Source organism: Haliotis cracherodii, unplaced genomic scaffold, assembly GCF_022045235.1.
Source record: "Haliotis cracherodii isolate W230 unplaced genomic scaffold, xgHalCrac1.p SCAF_12, whole genome shotgun sequence".
Lineage (NCBI taxonomy): Eukaryota > Metazoa > Mollusca > Gastropoda > Lepetellida > Haliotidae > Haliotis > Haliotis cracherodii.
This window is the reverse complement of record NW_027266267.1, coordinates 44,327,623-44,344,278: the sequence shown is the minus strand read 5'-3', so window position 1 is coordinate 44,344,278 and position 16,656 is coordinate 44,327,623. Positions and strand designations below refer to the sequence as shown.

The window sequence follows — 16,656 nt, the reverse complement described above, 5'->3', positions numbered from 1 at the left end:
AGGAAAATATTATTACTTTTTTACATTGTCGTTAGGAAAATATTTTTACTGTTTCACATTGTCGTTAGGAAAATATTTTTACTATTCCACCTGTAGACATGTACCGTGACTTTGGGGTATAAGTATTTTGTGAAAATATATATTAATCAGGAAAAAAATAGAGAGAAATGTATTTTGTAATAAAATATTTCATAGACTATTTAGTCCATTTCTCTCGTCTGAAAATGAATAACCAGGGCACGTCAGACGATGGTGATTAACGAAATGTCTATAATTACCAAGTTCTGTTTGCAGCAGGGACCTAATTCAAACGAAAGTGACACTATTTTATTCTGCACGTATAGCCAGACAGATAATTGTGTAATCGACATGGCCCCAAACCTGTTGGTGTCTGCTGTGGTTTACAGGGCTGGGGTATATGTGGTCAAGTGCTGATTAGAAACATGTTGTACACTTGAATTGGGGACATATATGTGATAACCGCCGGCAGTCTGTAGAATTATCTGGACTTCGCTCTGAACGATTGTTGTTACTGCGTAGTAGGGTGAAAACTATCTAGACCGCTTCCGTGGTCTAGTGGTAGAGCGTCCGCCCGGAGAGCGGAAGGTCCGGGATTCGATCCCCGCCCGCGTCATAGCAAAAGACGTTAAAAGATGGTACTTTTTGTTACCCTGTCTGGCGCTGGGCATTAAAGGGATAAAACAAGTACTGGTCGGCGCGGAGTCGGTATACTGTGTCTGAGTGGGGTATCCATGTTAAACTGCGGCATGATATCTCAGTGATGGTACTTGTTGTTACCCTGTCTGGCGCTTGGCATTAAAGGGCTAAAACAAGTACTGGTCGGCTCGGAGTCGGCATACTGTGTCTGAGTGGGGTATCCATGTTAAACTGCGGCATGATATCTCAGTGTGTTAGCACTATAAATCGGCATCAGTCCAGACTAGTACAAGCAGCCACACACACATACACGTGCATGCACGTCGCTCTAAAAGTGCAATAATCTTGGACGCGACGCGGGTGTTATGATGTCATCTCCTGATGACTGTTTTTATATTGTCGGGATATATGTATGTTTTATGTACGTATAATCTCATACTGTTTGCGATTGTTCCAGTAGAATCTTCCCCAGTAGTTAAGTTAGTTGCAAAATGGAGTTTTATGCTTCACCCTTGCCGTGAAACGATGTGTGTGTGTCATGTCAGCCTCCATCTGTCGCAGGGCAGGTATATGAAGCACAAATGTCATTTGTTTAAGGTTCTCCCCCAAAGACGTTAAATACGTCAAATGGGATATAAGGATTAAATTGAAAGTCATTTTCAACGAAATGTGTATTTATGATACGTTTGCAACCATGTTATATATTGTGACAATGGAGAAAAGGGTGCTGAGACCGCCCCTACCTGACGCTCCCAAGATTCTCGTGCAGAAACATGTTAACAGGAGAGGTTGCAAACATCTGCATCACGTGTCTGACAGCTCGTCCGGTGTAATGTTACACGTGGATCTGTGATGAAACATAGGTCGCACGCGCACGCACGCGCACGCACGCACGGCACGCACTTATTATTTATATCTTTTGATATTTGTATGTTTGAATCATAATGTTTTACCGTTTAAAAGATTGCATCAGTTCCGTAATGGAATGCTTTCTGTAATAAATATTATCTTCTCTTCTCTTAAGTGAGTGAATGAGTATGGTTTTACGCCGCTTTTAGCAATATAATTATTCCAGCAATATCACGGCTGGGGACACCAGAAATGGGCTTCACACATCTTCTATATATGATCTAGTTAACTGAAAAATCTTTGTAAACGAGTTTTAACGAGCCGTCAATCGAAACAGATTGAAATCATGAATCCTTTGTTACATTTATATTGAGCTGACGTCACTCCTCACACACGTGAGACCTTACACACATTATTTCTTCAAACTATTTAATTCATTCAATCACGAATGCCAATTTTCATGCCATTGACTACCGACTTCGAGGCAAAATATTGAGGCCGTATAACCAAATGCTGTAGGTGTGAGGAAATCAAGGTAGGTAAATGGCGAAAATATTATGGACGTTTAGATGAAATACGGCGCTATTGATTTGTACTTTTAAATCGCATTGCATGAAATGTGCTTGCCACGTGTTACAATCGTTATATTTCTGTCAACAATCTGGAGAACCGTGAATAATTGTCTTGACACAGAAACGATCGGGTTTCACTGCTTCTGTAACCTCGAACCCTTCTTGCTATGCATAGCCTCGAACCCAGTTGTTGTTTTTTTCTGTTTTGGGAAGTCGGTGGGTGATTGGCCTGCGCCAAATTAACGTGTTTTGGCTCTGCGTCGAGATTGGTGTCAAATTGGTTGATATGCACTTTCTCTGCAGTTTCGTTTTTCAAAACGCTTGTCATGGATGATTGTTTTTGCAGTGAGGCCCAGATCGAGCATATAAAAAATAGACTGGTCGTGGATGTCAAGTGCTGTGACAAAACAAACTGGTCACGTGATGAGTTGTATTTATAGAGAGACTCAGAGAGTTGTACTTCACAATGAAGCAGTATTTATTGAAGAATGACAAACCTTTAAATATTTTTGTATGGTTTGAAGAAATGGCTTTGTTGTTTTCTACTCGGAGGGAAGTCATTAACGGCATATTCTTAGACTTTATTCTTCTGACGCTTGGTCATTTTGGAACAAGTGACACCGCGTGGAGCTCCTGTACCAGACAATCCAGTGATTAACACCCTTAGTGAGGATCGATCCACGCAATTGGGATACGATGACGTGCATCAACAAAGTCAGCGATCCCGTTAGCATGGTTAGTCGCCTCTTACGACAAGCATAGTCGGCTTTTACGGTAAGCATGGATTGCTGAAGACAAATTCAAACCTGGATTTTCACGGGTGTTTAAGAAAGTGGTGAAAAACTAGCATCTCACATTACGGGAAGTGTCCACGAAAACAATGGCCAATTGTGGGCCCCAGTGTGATCAAGTTATACAACAGTGATGAGACATATCGGAAGCCAGGGCCTGACCACAGCTCGACCAATCCACCTGCCACCCCGGAACCGGGATCGTGACTCGCAACATCAATCACTGGATCGTCTGGTCCAGAATCCAATATTTACAAGCTGGAATATTGCCGAGTCAAGTCACCACGTTCAAGCACCTTGGTCCAATTCCAAGCACACGCTGGCTCCAGTATTTCCCTCCGCACGGCCTTCACCGCGATATTACACGTTAATATGTTGTTGTTCATTGTTGACTAAACCCGTGTATTCCACTCTGAGTAGTATTGTCGATCGTCAAGAACCCTGCCGGGGACCTCAGCGGCTAATGCTCCTAGAATCTGCATGACGACTTGATTCTCGAAGTGGGTTAAAACACTGAGAGTGAATTATTTCCGCACGAAGTAAAGGTTATTTACCGTTAGTTGTACTGGTTGGCCGTTTAGTGGTCACGTGATGTAACGGTTGACATGGTGATGGTACTACTGTCTTCCTTATATGGAGATACCACGTAAGCCACGCGCCTGCTATGGAGTTTCAAATACAATTGAACCTCGTTATTCCGGACATCCCCGTTCTTAGTGAAACCTTACGGAATATCATACCTCACGGAACTATGGGAGCATGTTAAAGAATCCGGATTAGAATTGGTCCCCGAGGTCGTAAGAGGTTGGTTCGGAAAATAGGTCTTCAGCAACCCATGCTTGTCTTCCAAGGCGACTCGTAAGAGGCGACTAACGGGATCGGGTGGTCAGGCACTTTGACTGGGTTGATTTCGTGTCATCGTACTCCCACGGCGTGGATCGTCGCTTATGAAATCAATCACTGGATTGTCTGGTTCAGACACGATTATTTACAAGCCGCCGTCATATAGCTGGAATATTGCTGGGTATGGCGTGAAACAACTAACAAACCAATGTGGCACGGAACAGTTTCATTTCCGGTAGATGTTTCTGACAGTAATCACCCGGATAAGGGTTTCCGGATTTTGCAGACGGCGTATCACTTTATGTTAAGTCGTAATATGCTGACACTGTTAAATTTATGAAGACGTTCGGCGGGTGATACGAGTTGAGACATAGAGAATCTCACCCGAGTGTCTTTTGATATCAAATATATCAACACGAGTTGATAAAAGTGGAAAAATTCCGAGGCTTGCCGAGGATTTTTGCCACTTTTATCAACGAGTGTTGATATATTTGATATCAAAATCACGAGGGTGAGATTTTATTTATCATCCAAAATCATTCTTTCAACTTTTTCAATTTGTAGACAGTTATTAGCAGTGTCTTCAGCGTAAAAAGTACTGCAAACAGCTTCAGTAGCAGAGCCATTAGTGATGTCATTTAATTGTGACGTCATGGTAACCAGTGACGTCACAATGGTCTGCAAAGTGACTAACGGGATCGGGTGGTCAGGCTTGCTGACTTGGTTGATGCATGTCATCGTATCCAAATTGCGTGGATCGATGCTCATGATGTCAATCACTGAATTGTCTGGTCCAGACGCGAATATTTAACAGACCGCCGTCATATAGTTGATTATTGCCGAGTGCGGCGTTAAACAACAAATAAACAAAAAGCAATATTCGAGCTACATGACGGCGGTCTGTAAGCAACAACATCCTCATCTCGACGGTAGCTTTGTGGCATTGGGCTAAGTCATGAAGCATTATACCTTATAACACTCAATAAAACACATGTGCTAACACAACGTTGACACGGGCAAGATTGTACGGTAATCAGCGCGCGTAAGACTTAACTTCTGGTCAGTCCCGATACGAGGACAAGTTGAACAGTGTTTACCCACCCAGGTACTTATGTGGAGCACGCTGGAGGCGTAGAAAGTCGCCTCGGTCGAATGGACTGAAATTGAAGTAGGGGGGAATAGCCGGGAAATTTCCTCTTGGTTGCTACATCGAGGTAATAACAGGTCGTTGTCAGTACAGTCTCCAACATGAATGTATGGCTTATGTAAATATAAGTGTTGATCTGTCGACGGCCTGAACTACATCTCCATCATTGTGGAGCTCGTCAACCAATTTGCTTGTCACCTCAAAGCTCGTCACATCATTGCTCGTCACATTGCTTGTCACCTCTCACCACATGGCTCGTCACCACCCAAACTATTTTTTGTTAATCTGTTACATCCAAAGAAGCAAGATGGTTGCGAAAAGCAGTAAAATGCTTCAGCACATAAACTACCGTATCAGGTGCACCCTCCAAGATGGGCGCATCTTCATCGGTACGTTTAAGGCCTTCGACAAGCACTCGTCACCACATTGCTTGTCACCTCAATGCTCGTCGTCACATTGCTTCTACCCTCAATGCTCGTGACTACAATACTTGTCAGAAAGGTGAGGTGAGGTGAAATCGGAAACACTACCAGTCCACCGTATTTGCTCACACATAAATCACATCGACATTTGAAACAGCAAAAACTAGGTATCCTCGATCAGGGCCATGGTGCGGCGTTAAACAACAAACTCACTCACTCACTCTCAGAAATACGGGGGTCCAGTCGTCTCGACGCGATTCGCTGTGCAGAGTTGCGTCCCTTGGGCACGCCAGAAACCTATGATTGTGGGTTCGAATCCCGGTTTGCCCCAATTATGTTTCTAGGTTTGTCAGCACCATACCCGTGCTCGTGGGTTTCACCGAAGTGGTAAACGTCCGAGACTGCATCGCATCGGGCTTTCCTCCCACATTAAACTGACACGTCGTGATATAACTGGAAAAATGTCAAAAGCGGCGTTAGACCCAACTCACTCGATCTAGGGTCTGGGAGACAGACCTTGGGCGGATACAGAGGGGGGGGGGGGGGGGGGGGGGGTGAGCGCGCCCCTCCCCCCCTTTTTTTATTTCGAAAAAAAATCTATATTTCTGTATAAATAACCACCAAAGACAATAAATAGATCTTAATTGTGCACACCCCCCCCCCCCCCCCCACCCCCCCACCCCCCCTTTTCAAAAAAGCTGTATCCGCCCATGCAAACTACGGTACAGTTATTATGTAGCCTCCTGTTCGGCTACAGGTGACACGCTGTTTTCGACAATGTTTTCTCTGTACTATTCAGCCTACCAAACAACTCCAATGAATCGGATATATGCAACTCGGCAATATTTTCAACGAAATCTTATTGCACTGGGTTGGTCCTGCTTGTGAGATTGTGTTGTCCCTGTCATAATCGCGGGGCCTATTGAATGTATCCATGCTTGATTAACTTCCTTGAAAACGCTATTGAAATACTCTTCCTGTTTTCCCCCGCAGGCTTCGCACAGTAATTTGTTTACGGTCTGACCTAGCCTCTTTCCCAGCTTTGACATTGACAGGGGACACATGGGCCGATTGGGCGAGAACCCTTCAGAGTTGCACCCCTTGGTCTTGCAAGAATCCGCAAGTGTTGGGTTCGAATGCCAATTTCACCCTGATTATGATCTTTGGCGTCAGCACCATGCCCGTGGGTTCCAAGTCAGCGAGCCTGACCACCCGACCCCGTTACGATAAGCATAGTGTCCTTTTACGTCAAACATGGGTTGCTGAAGACCTATTCTACCCCGGGTCGAAACTGTCCTCCCAGACTGACATCTCGCACTGCGGTATCAGAAATGCTTACGAAGGGGAGATAACCCAGACTGACATCTCGTACTGTGGTAACAGAAATGCTCAAGCTCCTTCCCAGCGCGTGACACCTTCGTTACACTCTCGGTATAGAGAGCTCCGGGAACGTACTATCGCTGTGAGGAGCTTGGGGTAACAGTTGCAAAGGGGAGATAATCCAGTCACTCACTTCACAATATGAGACATTTACGTGATATTCTAATCTGATTTGATCAAAACGTCAGCTGCAGGTGCCTTCATTTAAGTATTGTGTACGTAATGGCGATTTTCATTGATGATCTGCGTTATAGCATGTGGATGGGTATCACAGATACCCAGATTCTGAAGCCAGACTCGGAGAAGGTGTTGACCAGAGACACGCAACTGGACTTCCGTTGAGCGTAACGTGGAATGGCAACTGGATTAAAGGACTGAAACGGTCCACAACCGACTTGCTGGAAGCAGATGTTAGGGACTGACGTCCGCTGGGGTCACAGCTGGCCATTACAATCTACACGCTTGTCTCAGTGTCAACATGAATCTCTGGTCGAGTAACTCTGTGTATTCAGAGGTTGGGCTAGGAAACACACCACAAGTGCCCCTACCATGGACTACAGCTTATTCAATAAACTAGTTGCAATACGACTAGTGTTGAATGAAGTGTGCGGCAGGCGTGAGATGAGAGATGGTCTACAGCTTCACCACCCTATCAGTCGTATGTTCAACAATACCCTTGAACTGTTTCTTAGGCTTTCTAGAAGTCGGGTAGCCTAGTGGTTAAAGCGTTCGCTCGTCACGCCGAAGACCCGGATTCGAATCCCGACATGGGTACAATGTGTGAAGCCCATTTCTGGTGTCCCCCCGCTGTGATATTGCTGGAATATTGTTAAAAGCGGCGTAACAGCCAAGTGGTGAGAGGTACAAATGCATGACATATTGTGATAAGCTGCAGATTAGCATTGTCAACAACAGGTAATAGAAGGAATATTACTGAAGAAAGGAATCTTACTGCTTTCAGGAAGACAAATGCATACGTTTTCTTTTTTAATTGACAAGAAGGCATTTAATTAACGGATTATTCGTATTAACCAAAGAGCTTGACAAAATTTTGAAAGTCCAGCTAATATCCGGCGATGACAAGAACACACGTCACTTCCAGGAATTCTTCTCTTCCCGTGATATTCACCTTACGACATTATACAATACGATGAACCTTTGGATCGGACCTTTGCAGACAAAGACGCACTGTTTGGGTCAGAAATCAATGATGGTGTGTACAGGATATGGCTTTGTAGTGTGTGTGTGTGTGTGTTTGTGTGTGCGTGCGTGCGTGCCAGGATTGTCCTGGAGAGAGCACTGACCCATCGTCAGTACGTCAAAATCTGTTGGTCGAATCCCTGATCCATCCAATCTATCATCCTTGTTCTGCACTAATAACCAAACGCGAATGTTTCACCAAAGTTAAAAAAAAGTCTAGACCTGCGTCAATTGATGCTTTCCTCATCCGCACGATGTGATGACGCTAGAATACTGTTCAAACCCTCCTCACTCACTCACTCTACCGCCAAGCGCTTCATTTGCGGTCATCCTGTGATGAATGTCGTCACGTGAACAACAACGTGTAGCAGTTAAAGTCCGCGGACGGGATGATATGAAAGACGCTATCTGGCACACAGCCTAGGTCTACCCCGCCACACACACACACGCACAGAGACAGCCTTGACCCACCCGGAATACATACCCCATTAGCTCCAGAGCTACTGCCTCCCTGACCTAGTGGATATTGTCCCCATATACCCCATCTCGAGTAGCCTAGCAATGGAGTCTCTCCTGTCAAGAGATCACACGGGCTGTATATCGTATATCTCGTATATCTCCTTGTAACGGACATGCCAGGGACGCTATTGTGACTGTGTCGTATTAAGACTTATATTTTAACTCTTGTGAAATCGCATTGGTGAGGCGAATCAATTACGTTATCATCTGTTCGCGAATGTGGTTTAAGGATTAAACAATGATTTACACAAGCGTGTGTGTGGTGGTGGTGGTGGTGGTGGGGGAGGGGGTGGGGGTGTGTATACGCCCCAGGCAACACGAGATATCAGCGTCGAATACCCATGTGGGGAATTAAGCCCGGCTCTTCGGCGCGACTACCACTACCGAACGCTTTAACCACTAGGCTATCCTCTCCCTCCCCCCTCATATTGTGAGTGTGTATGGTTTTACGCCGCTTTTAGCAATATCACGGCGGGGGACACCAGAAATGGGCTTCACACATTGTACCCATGTCGGGAATCGAACTCGGGTCTTCGTCGTGACGAGCGAAGGCTTTGACCACTAGGCTACCCCACCGCCCCATATTGTGAATGTAACGTGAAAGTTTATTTGAATATTTAGCGTCTACTGCCAGTTGTTGCTTTTCAACTTCTGGTGATACTGGAGCAGTAGTACTAGCTGTGATACCGAGTTATGCTGCGATGCTTATTTGACCCGTGAAGATCCGGGGTAGAATAGGTCTTCAGCAACCCATGCTTGCCGTAAAAGCCGACTATGCTTGTCGTAAGAGGTTACTGGCGAGATAGGGTGGTCAGGCTCGCTGACTCGGTAGAGGCACGTCATCGTTTCGCTATTGTTTGTTTAACGCCGCACTCGGCAATATTCCTGCTATATGACGGCGGTCTGTAAATCATCGAGCCTGGACCAGACAATCCGGTGATTAATATCATGAACAGCGATCCACGCAATTGGGATCGATGACATGTATCAACCATGTCAGAATACGACAAGCATAGTCGCCTGTTATTCATTCTTGGTCAAGGCATTGCGTGTTAGCAATGGGGCGGGGTTAAACGTTTTGTTTATCCTCTCGTTTACAGACTTATTGCCATGTGTCATTTCTCATCGGTCATTTATGAGGCCTTAGAGGTATTCAGTCGACACATCTGTAGAGTACTTGATGTCTTACAACATACATAGACGACATACACCGTCGACTTTGTTCAAGACAACAATACGCTTGTTCTGTGTGGAACGACACGAGCAAAGGTCAAGATATTTATAAGTGTTTCACAATGTGTACTCAACATACACTTGGTGACGGAAAGGGGGTGTTGCACGAGATATTCGTGGGAGAAGATCTGCCCGTCCAAGGACTGCGTGAGGTAGTCGATGCCGATGTGTCTTGATCGTACAACAGTCAGTGTTGACCCAACAACCGTACCAGCTCGAAGAGATTGAGTGAGTATGATTTTACGCCGCCTTTAGCAATATTACAACAATATCGCGGCGGGAGACTCGAGAAATGGGCTAAACATGGTACCCATGGAATCGAACTCGTGCCTTCGGTGTGACAAGGGAACACTTTAACCACCCGGCTACTTCACCAGCCCCTTTAACTACTCGATGGATAGAGCGTGCTTGGTTGTGGTGACTATAGTCCTCACATCTTGGTTTGTTGGTTTGTTGTTTAACGCCGCACTCAGCAATATTCCAGCTATGTCTGTAAATAATCGAGTCTGGGCCAGACAATCCAGTGATTAATATCATGAGCATCGATCCACGCAATTGGGATCGATGACATGCATCAACCAAGTCAGGGAGCCTGACCACCGGATCCCGTTAGTCGCCTCTTACGACAAGCATAGTCGCCTTTTACGGCAAGCATGGGTTGCTGAAGACCTATTCTACCCCGGATCTTCACGGGTTTCTTTACATCGCAGTCTGCTGTATTACATTTCCCAGGTTGCTGTGTGGCTGAGGTATTGCCCATTCCAGGTAACGTGAGTCTCGCTCCTTGTAATCAATGTCCATGGAATAACCAAGATGATATAGGTTTGCTTAGACTAACGCTTAGTCTCGGAATTATTATTTTTCTAATTGATATTTTAATTTTCATAGAGTGAGTGACTGAGTATGGTTTTACGCCGCTTTTAGCAATATTCCAGCAATATCACGGCGGGGGACACCAGAAATGGGCTTCACACATTGTACCCATGTCGGGAATCGAACCCGTCTTCGGCGTGACGAGCCAACGCTTTAACCACAAGGCTATCCGACCGCCCCTAATTTTAATAGAAATAAGTAACATCATTTATATTAAAAAGGAGCCCCATCAATCTCATTAAAATCAGATATTCGTTTCTCTACCTCTATGTTTAGCCTTAGCAAGAACTAAGGTATCATTTTAATGAGATTGACCCACAGTCAGATTGGATTTTCAGAACCAGGGGAAAATCTAGACTTGCTGGACTGAAGGGAAAGCATAATGGTTCAGGGACTACAAGACACAACTGGCTTAATCTGTTTGACCGCGTGTTTCAATGCAGTCACAAGAATATATTCTTCATGGTTTTTTCCCGCTATCACAGTGTTCTTTCAAATGGCAGAGGTTATTCTGATAAAACGCATAATTCATAACTTTGTAAGTTTGTTTGTAATTGGACCAGACAATCAAGTGATTGCCATCATGATCACCGATACACGCAGTTGGCATACCATTACACGCCTAGCGGGGGTTCGTCACGCTGACACGCCGAAGACCCGGGTTCGATTCCCGACATGGGTACAATGTGTGAAGCCCATTTCTGGTGTCCCCCTCCGTGATTTTGCTGGAATATTGCTAAAAGCGGCGTAAAGCCAGACTCAGTCGTCACGCTGAAGACGCGGCGTAAAACCATACTTACTCGCTCGTACCATCCTCCTCAGCAATATGTGCACAACTAGAAGTCGGGTATCGTGTTTATAGATAACATTGATCTGACAGCAATTACACAGTACAGAACTCTGATTAAGGAATAAATATGGAAGTGAAGACCTAAAAGTGAATACCCTCGTGAGGCTGATTGCCAGATACTGTTGACGGGCTGTCAGGCAGTCTGATATACGTCCTTGTGTGACAGGAGTGGTGGATATGCCGTTGCGGCCGCCCAACGTGGGAGCAGTTGCTGTGGCGACGAGGTGATCGGTTGATACTTTGAGGTGGGAAGGTTTATACGGAGATAAGCACTGATGTGATGACTTGACGACATACCTAGCCTCACATCTGACCGAGGGACGTGTTTGCGGTTGTTGGACGAGATAACAAGTTGTCGTCTGCTCGCAGGTGTGCGACGAACAACGATCAAGGCAGACGTGAAAAAGTCAGTAGCCCGCATTTGAATTTATGTAGGTGTGATATAAGGACCTGCTTCTGTTAATACAAGACTTGGTAGTTTGTCCGTTTATTAAGTGGTTACTGACGGGGCGGTGGTGTAGACGAGTGGTTAAAGCGTTCGCTCGTCACGCCGAAGACCCGGGTTCGATTGCCCACATGGGTACAATGTGTGAAGCCCATTTCTGGTGTCCCCCGCCGTGATACTGCTGGAATCCTGCTAAAAGCGGTGTAAAACCATACTCACTTATCATTGAAGACATTTGAAGGAGGTAAGTGCTTAGTCCATCAAGTTCGCGGGAAGATGCATGTGAAGTATCTCAATGACGAACTGAAAGTCATTACTGTACTGGCTGCTTTTCCTCGTGATTGGTCATTGTTCTGGCCACCCGACGTTTTGACCATGGGGACACCAGGTTTTAATAGGTCCCCTAGTCCTGCACCATGACTGTGGAATATATGTATTTTATGAAAAAAAATATTCCTAAAATGCATACAAAAGCAAGTCTAGCCAGCTCAAGCTAGTTCTATTCCACAAATCTGAAATCAGCATAGAGAATTTTCGTATATTTTTAGAGTCAAGAAGGATATTGTGTAATATAAGATTTCAGAGACTTAATTTTTAGTCTACAGATCCCCAGTAACCTATGCCTGCCCGATGAGGCCCCTCAGTGAATCCCCTCAGTGAATCCCCTCAGTGAATCGGTGGTTTGGTTGATCGCAAGGAGCGTAGCTTGTAATCCCAATCACTGGTTTTGTCGAGTATTTTCAGACAGCTGCTTTCTTGTTAACCTACATGGTCAAATAACGTGTGCAGTGTGGTCTAATTTTCGGATTCAATCCGGTTAATCTATTGCACATTTTGTTGTCAATTCAAATATCCCCTATAACTATTGTGGGTCTGTTGGTCAAATGTCAACTGTGGGATGACTCGACGCCCTGCTACATGTAGTTTTTGTTATTTGGGCTTTGTCTCTGCTTAATGATCAGGTTATATGTGGACTGTTGGGTGCCAATCATAGGATGGGGGTTGGCAGTGTGTCCTTGTGTCCTTGTCTCCTTGAATGAAACTTGCTTCCATGACATATTGCTCAGGTCTTGGACACACAGAATATTTTATCCTTTCAACGCGTGTGACCAAGAATTTCAGGAGACTGTATATCATGAGGGCGGTCGGGTAGCCTAGTGGTTAAAGCGTTCGCTTGTCACTCCAAAGACCTGGGTTCGATTCCCGACATGGGTACATTGTGTAAAGCCCATTTCTGGTGTTCCCCTCCGTGATATTGCTGGAATATTGCTAAAAGCAGCGTAAAACCATACTCACTCACTCACTCACTCACTGTATATCATGTCAATTCTGACCAACACAAAGGTAGCTAAACAAAATGATATAAATTCTCGTGGCGATTCAGCTGTCGCCAGTAGTTCTTGATGGTTGAAGGCAACAGACCCTCTGAAGGCTCCTTGGCTTAAGTAGATAATGATTGATCTACAGAGTTAAGTTTCGTTGTTTGCGGACCTCGGACAGATTGGCAACAGCTGATGTGTCGTATTCACCGAGTTAGCTATTGTATCGTGGACACAGGGCAGTGAACAATTGCAGCATATTGTGCAATCACTGGGTTGAGTGGTCCAAACTCGATTATTTACTGACTGCCGTCATATAGCTGGAATATTGCTGAGTGCGGCGTTAAACAACAAACAAACAAACATCATTGGCTAGATGGTGGTGAATTTTGTCAAAGAAGCGTACTTTAAAAGATTGAATAGATTCAATGATTCAGTTCCGTTATCTCCGATTGTCACATGTGTCCGTATCAAGGGCGGATCCCCAGATCCTCAGAAGATGCAGGGACGTAAAGGGAGTCCAGTATACCTTGACTTATTGTAATTGCCAACTAAACATCTGTAGTTTCAGGTCTGTCTGGTCCAGACCCCATTATTTAGTTCAATTTAGTTGAATATTGACTGCTCCACCAAACAGTACCAACCACCTCACTCGTTGTTTTTGGAGGGAAGGGGAAAAAATGGTTTTTTTTATGAAATATTGTCACTTGTTGTTGATTGACACACTCAGCAATACTGCTATATGACAGCAGTCTGTAAATAATTGAGTCTGGACCAGACAATCCAGTGATTGCCACCATGGCAAACTAAGGGAGCTGGGGCTGTATATTCTTACCTGGAATCCCCACACGTTAATTCTAAACTAAATAATTGTCAATAAATTACCCACGATTTCATTCTTTTCCAGGGCGTACCATGATCTAAAAAAGCGGCATTTGTGATAATGACACGAGCAATCGACTCCAATGATGACTGCTGTTGTAAGGACAAGAAATGTGAGGAGGAGGACCTTCCAGCGCCCCCTAGGGGCAGTGGCCCTCCCGATGGAGGATGGGGGTGGATGGTTGTCCTTGCCTCTCTGCTGTGCAACATCATCGTTGACGGCATCTGCTTCACCATCGCCACCTTTGAACATCAGCTGATGGAACAGTTCAACTGTAACCACGCTCAGGCAGCCCTTATACCCTCCCTGTTGGCAGGGTGCTACCTCACAGTGGGTAAGTCACGATGCATACACTCACACACAAGACGCACACAGACACACACGGCCGCCTCCGTGGTCTAGTGGTAGAGCGTCCGCCCGAAGAGCGGAAGGTCCGGGGTTTGATCCCCGGCCGCGTCATACCAAAAGACGTTAAAAGATGGTACTTGTTGTTACCCTGTCTGGGGCTCGACATTAAGGGGCTAAAACAAGGACTGGTCGGCTCGGAGTCAGTATACTGTGTCTGAATGGGGTATTCATGTTAAACTGCGGCATGGTATCTCAGTGAGCTAGCACTATAAATCGGCATCAGTCCGGACTAGTACAAGCAGCCACACACACACACACACACACACACACACACACACACACACGTGCATGCACGTCGCTATATAAGTGCAATAATCTTGGACGCGACGTTAAACCCCATTTCACCTCAACTCACAGACCAAAACGCGCACACACACACACACATACACACACATACACCACATAGACACTCACACACCGCACACACACATAAACACTCGCATACGCACACTTGCGCACTGCAGACACAAACACACACCGCAGACACAGAGATACACATACACATACACACACACCCCACATGCACATATACACTTGTACAGGCACATACACACTCCCTCACGCATGTGTACACACACACCACATACACTCATGCACACACTCACATACACACTTGTGCACACCACACACACACAAAGGTTTATAACAAACTAACCTAAATGACCAACAAAAATATAATTTTTCCCAAGGATTGATAAAAAATATACAGATATGTTTAAAGAGTGAGTGAAAGAATTATAATTAAAACAATTTTCTTCAGTTAACTGAGTAGCGACACTAGTTGTCAGAAAGTAGTATCATCCTACAGAAACTATTAACCTGTTCCTTGCCCCACACAGGTCCTCTGGTGAGCTCCCTGGCCTCTAACAGTAAATATGTCTGTTCTTCAGTTAACTGAGTAGCACTAGTTGTCAGAAAGTAGTATCATCATACAGAAACTTGTAACCTGTTCCTTGTCTCACACAGGTCCTCTGGTGAGCGCCCTAGCCTCTAAATATGGCTGTCGGAAGGTCACCATCATGGGCAGCCTCATCGCAACATCTGCCTTCCTCCTCAGCACCCAGGCAAGCAGCATCCAGATGATGATCATAACACTAGGAATCATGGGAGGTGAGTTGGCTGTCTGGGTCGGTCCCGAACGATTGTTTTCGATCTTCCATCTAAGATGAATCTGTCGTAAAAGGCGACTAACAGGATCGGGTGGTCAGGCTCGCTGACTTGGTTGATAGATGTCATCGATCCCAATTGCGTGGATCGATGATCATGATATTAATCACTGGATTGTGTGGTCCAGACTCGATTATTTACAGACCGCAGTCATATAGCTGGAATATTGCGGAGTGCGGCGTTAAACAACAAACCAACCTCCACTGGACTGCTTTTATTGAACATATTGAATCAATTCAACAATTTAATTCAACACTTCTTGCCTCAGCTGTTCCTGTGTTTAGAATAAGATGTGAATCATTCTACTTTGGACTTGAGTATAATGAATTAAAAATTATTGCACCGTTTTCTCCTGGAATGGAAGGTGAATTTCTGTCAGAAGATGTGCAAAATGATAGGCAGAATTTTATCATATGATGGATAGTTTTATCATATGATGGATAGTTTTATCATATGATAGATAGTTTTATCATTTGATGGATAGTTTCATCATATGATGGATAGTTTTATCATTTGATGGATAGTTTTATCATATGATGGATAATTTTATCATTTGATGGATTGTTTTATCATTTGAGGGATAGTTTTATCATATGATGGATAGTTTTATCATATGATGGATAGTTTTATCATTTGATGGATAGTTTTATCGATGTGATAAACCAGTCCCATAAACTTGGTATCACATTCCGATATATAAGAAAATGAGGTTATCTAGTAGGAACTACTTTTAGCAAGCTCTATAAATCGATCCAATGCCTATTTGCTTAAGAACCTTTTCACAAGTTCTGGAAAGGTTTAGATAGATGTTTTTGTGCTTATCTGACAAGGCTGCAAATCATTTGACACAGTTCATTCATTTCAATATATTCCTTCGTGATTTCTAAAGATACATTAATGAATGAAAATATTGGTTAATCCTCGATTATTTTAAGATTAATAATATATTATGAAGATATTAGTACTCTTTTGTGTTTCTGTAGTGTAAATATCATGTATTAAGTTTGAATAGGAACAAAAGTTTGTACTAAAGGCTCAATTAATACATTGTTCATTACTACTATTGACGACATTTACGTCAGGAAAACACTCCGTTAA

General features: G+C 44.4%; 1 protein-coding gene across 2 annotated transcripts in view; it reads left to right on the top strand.

Moving 5' to 3' along the window:
* LOC139458452 (monocarboxylate transporter 5-like) overlaps window positions 1-16,656 on the top strand; it is a 42,551-nt gene that overhangs the window by 12,061 nt on the left and 13,834 nt on the right. For both annotated transcript variants that reach the window (XM_071239892.1, XM_071239893.1), the window contains exons 2-3: window positions 14,008-14,317; window positions 15,358-15,501. In XM_071239892.1, coding sequence (XP_071095993.1) covers window positions 14,044-14,317; window positions 15,358-15,501 — 418 coding nt within the window. In that variant the 5' untranslated portion in view covers window positions 14,008-14,043. The remainder of the gene's footprint in view (window positions 1-14,007; window positions 14,318-15,357; window positions 15,502-16,656) is intronic.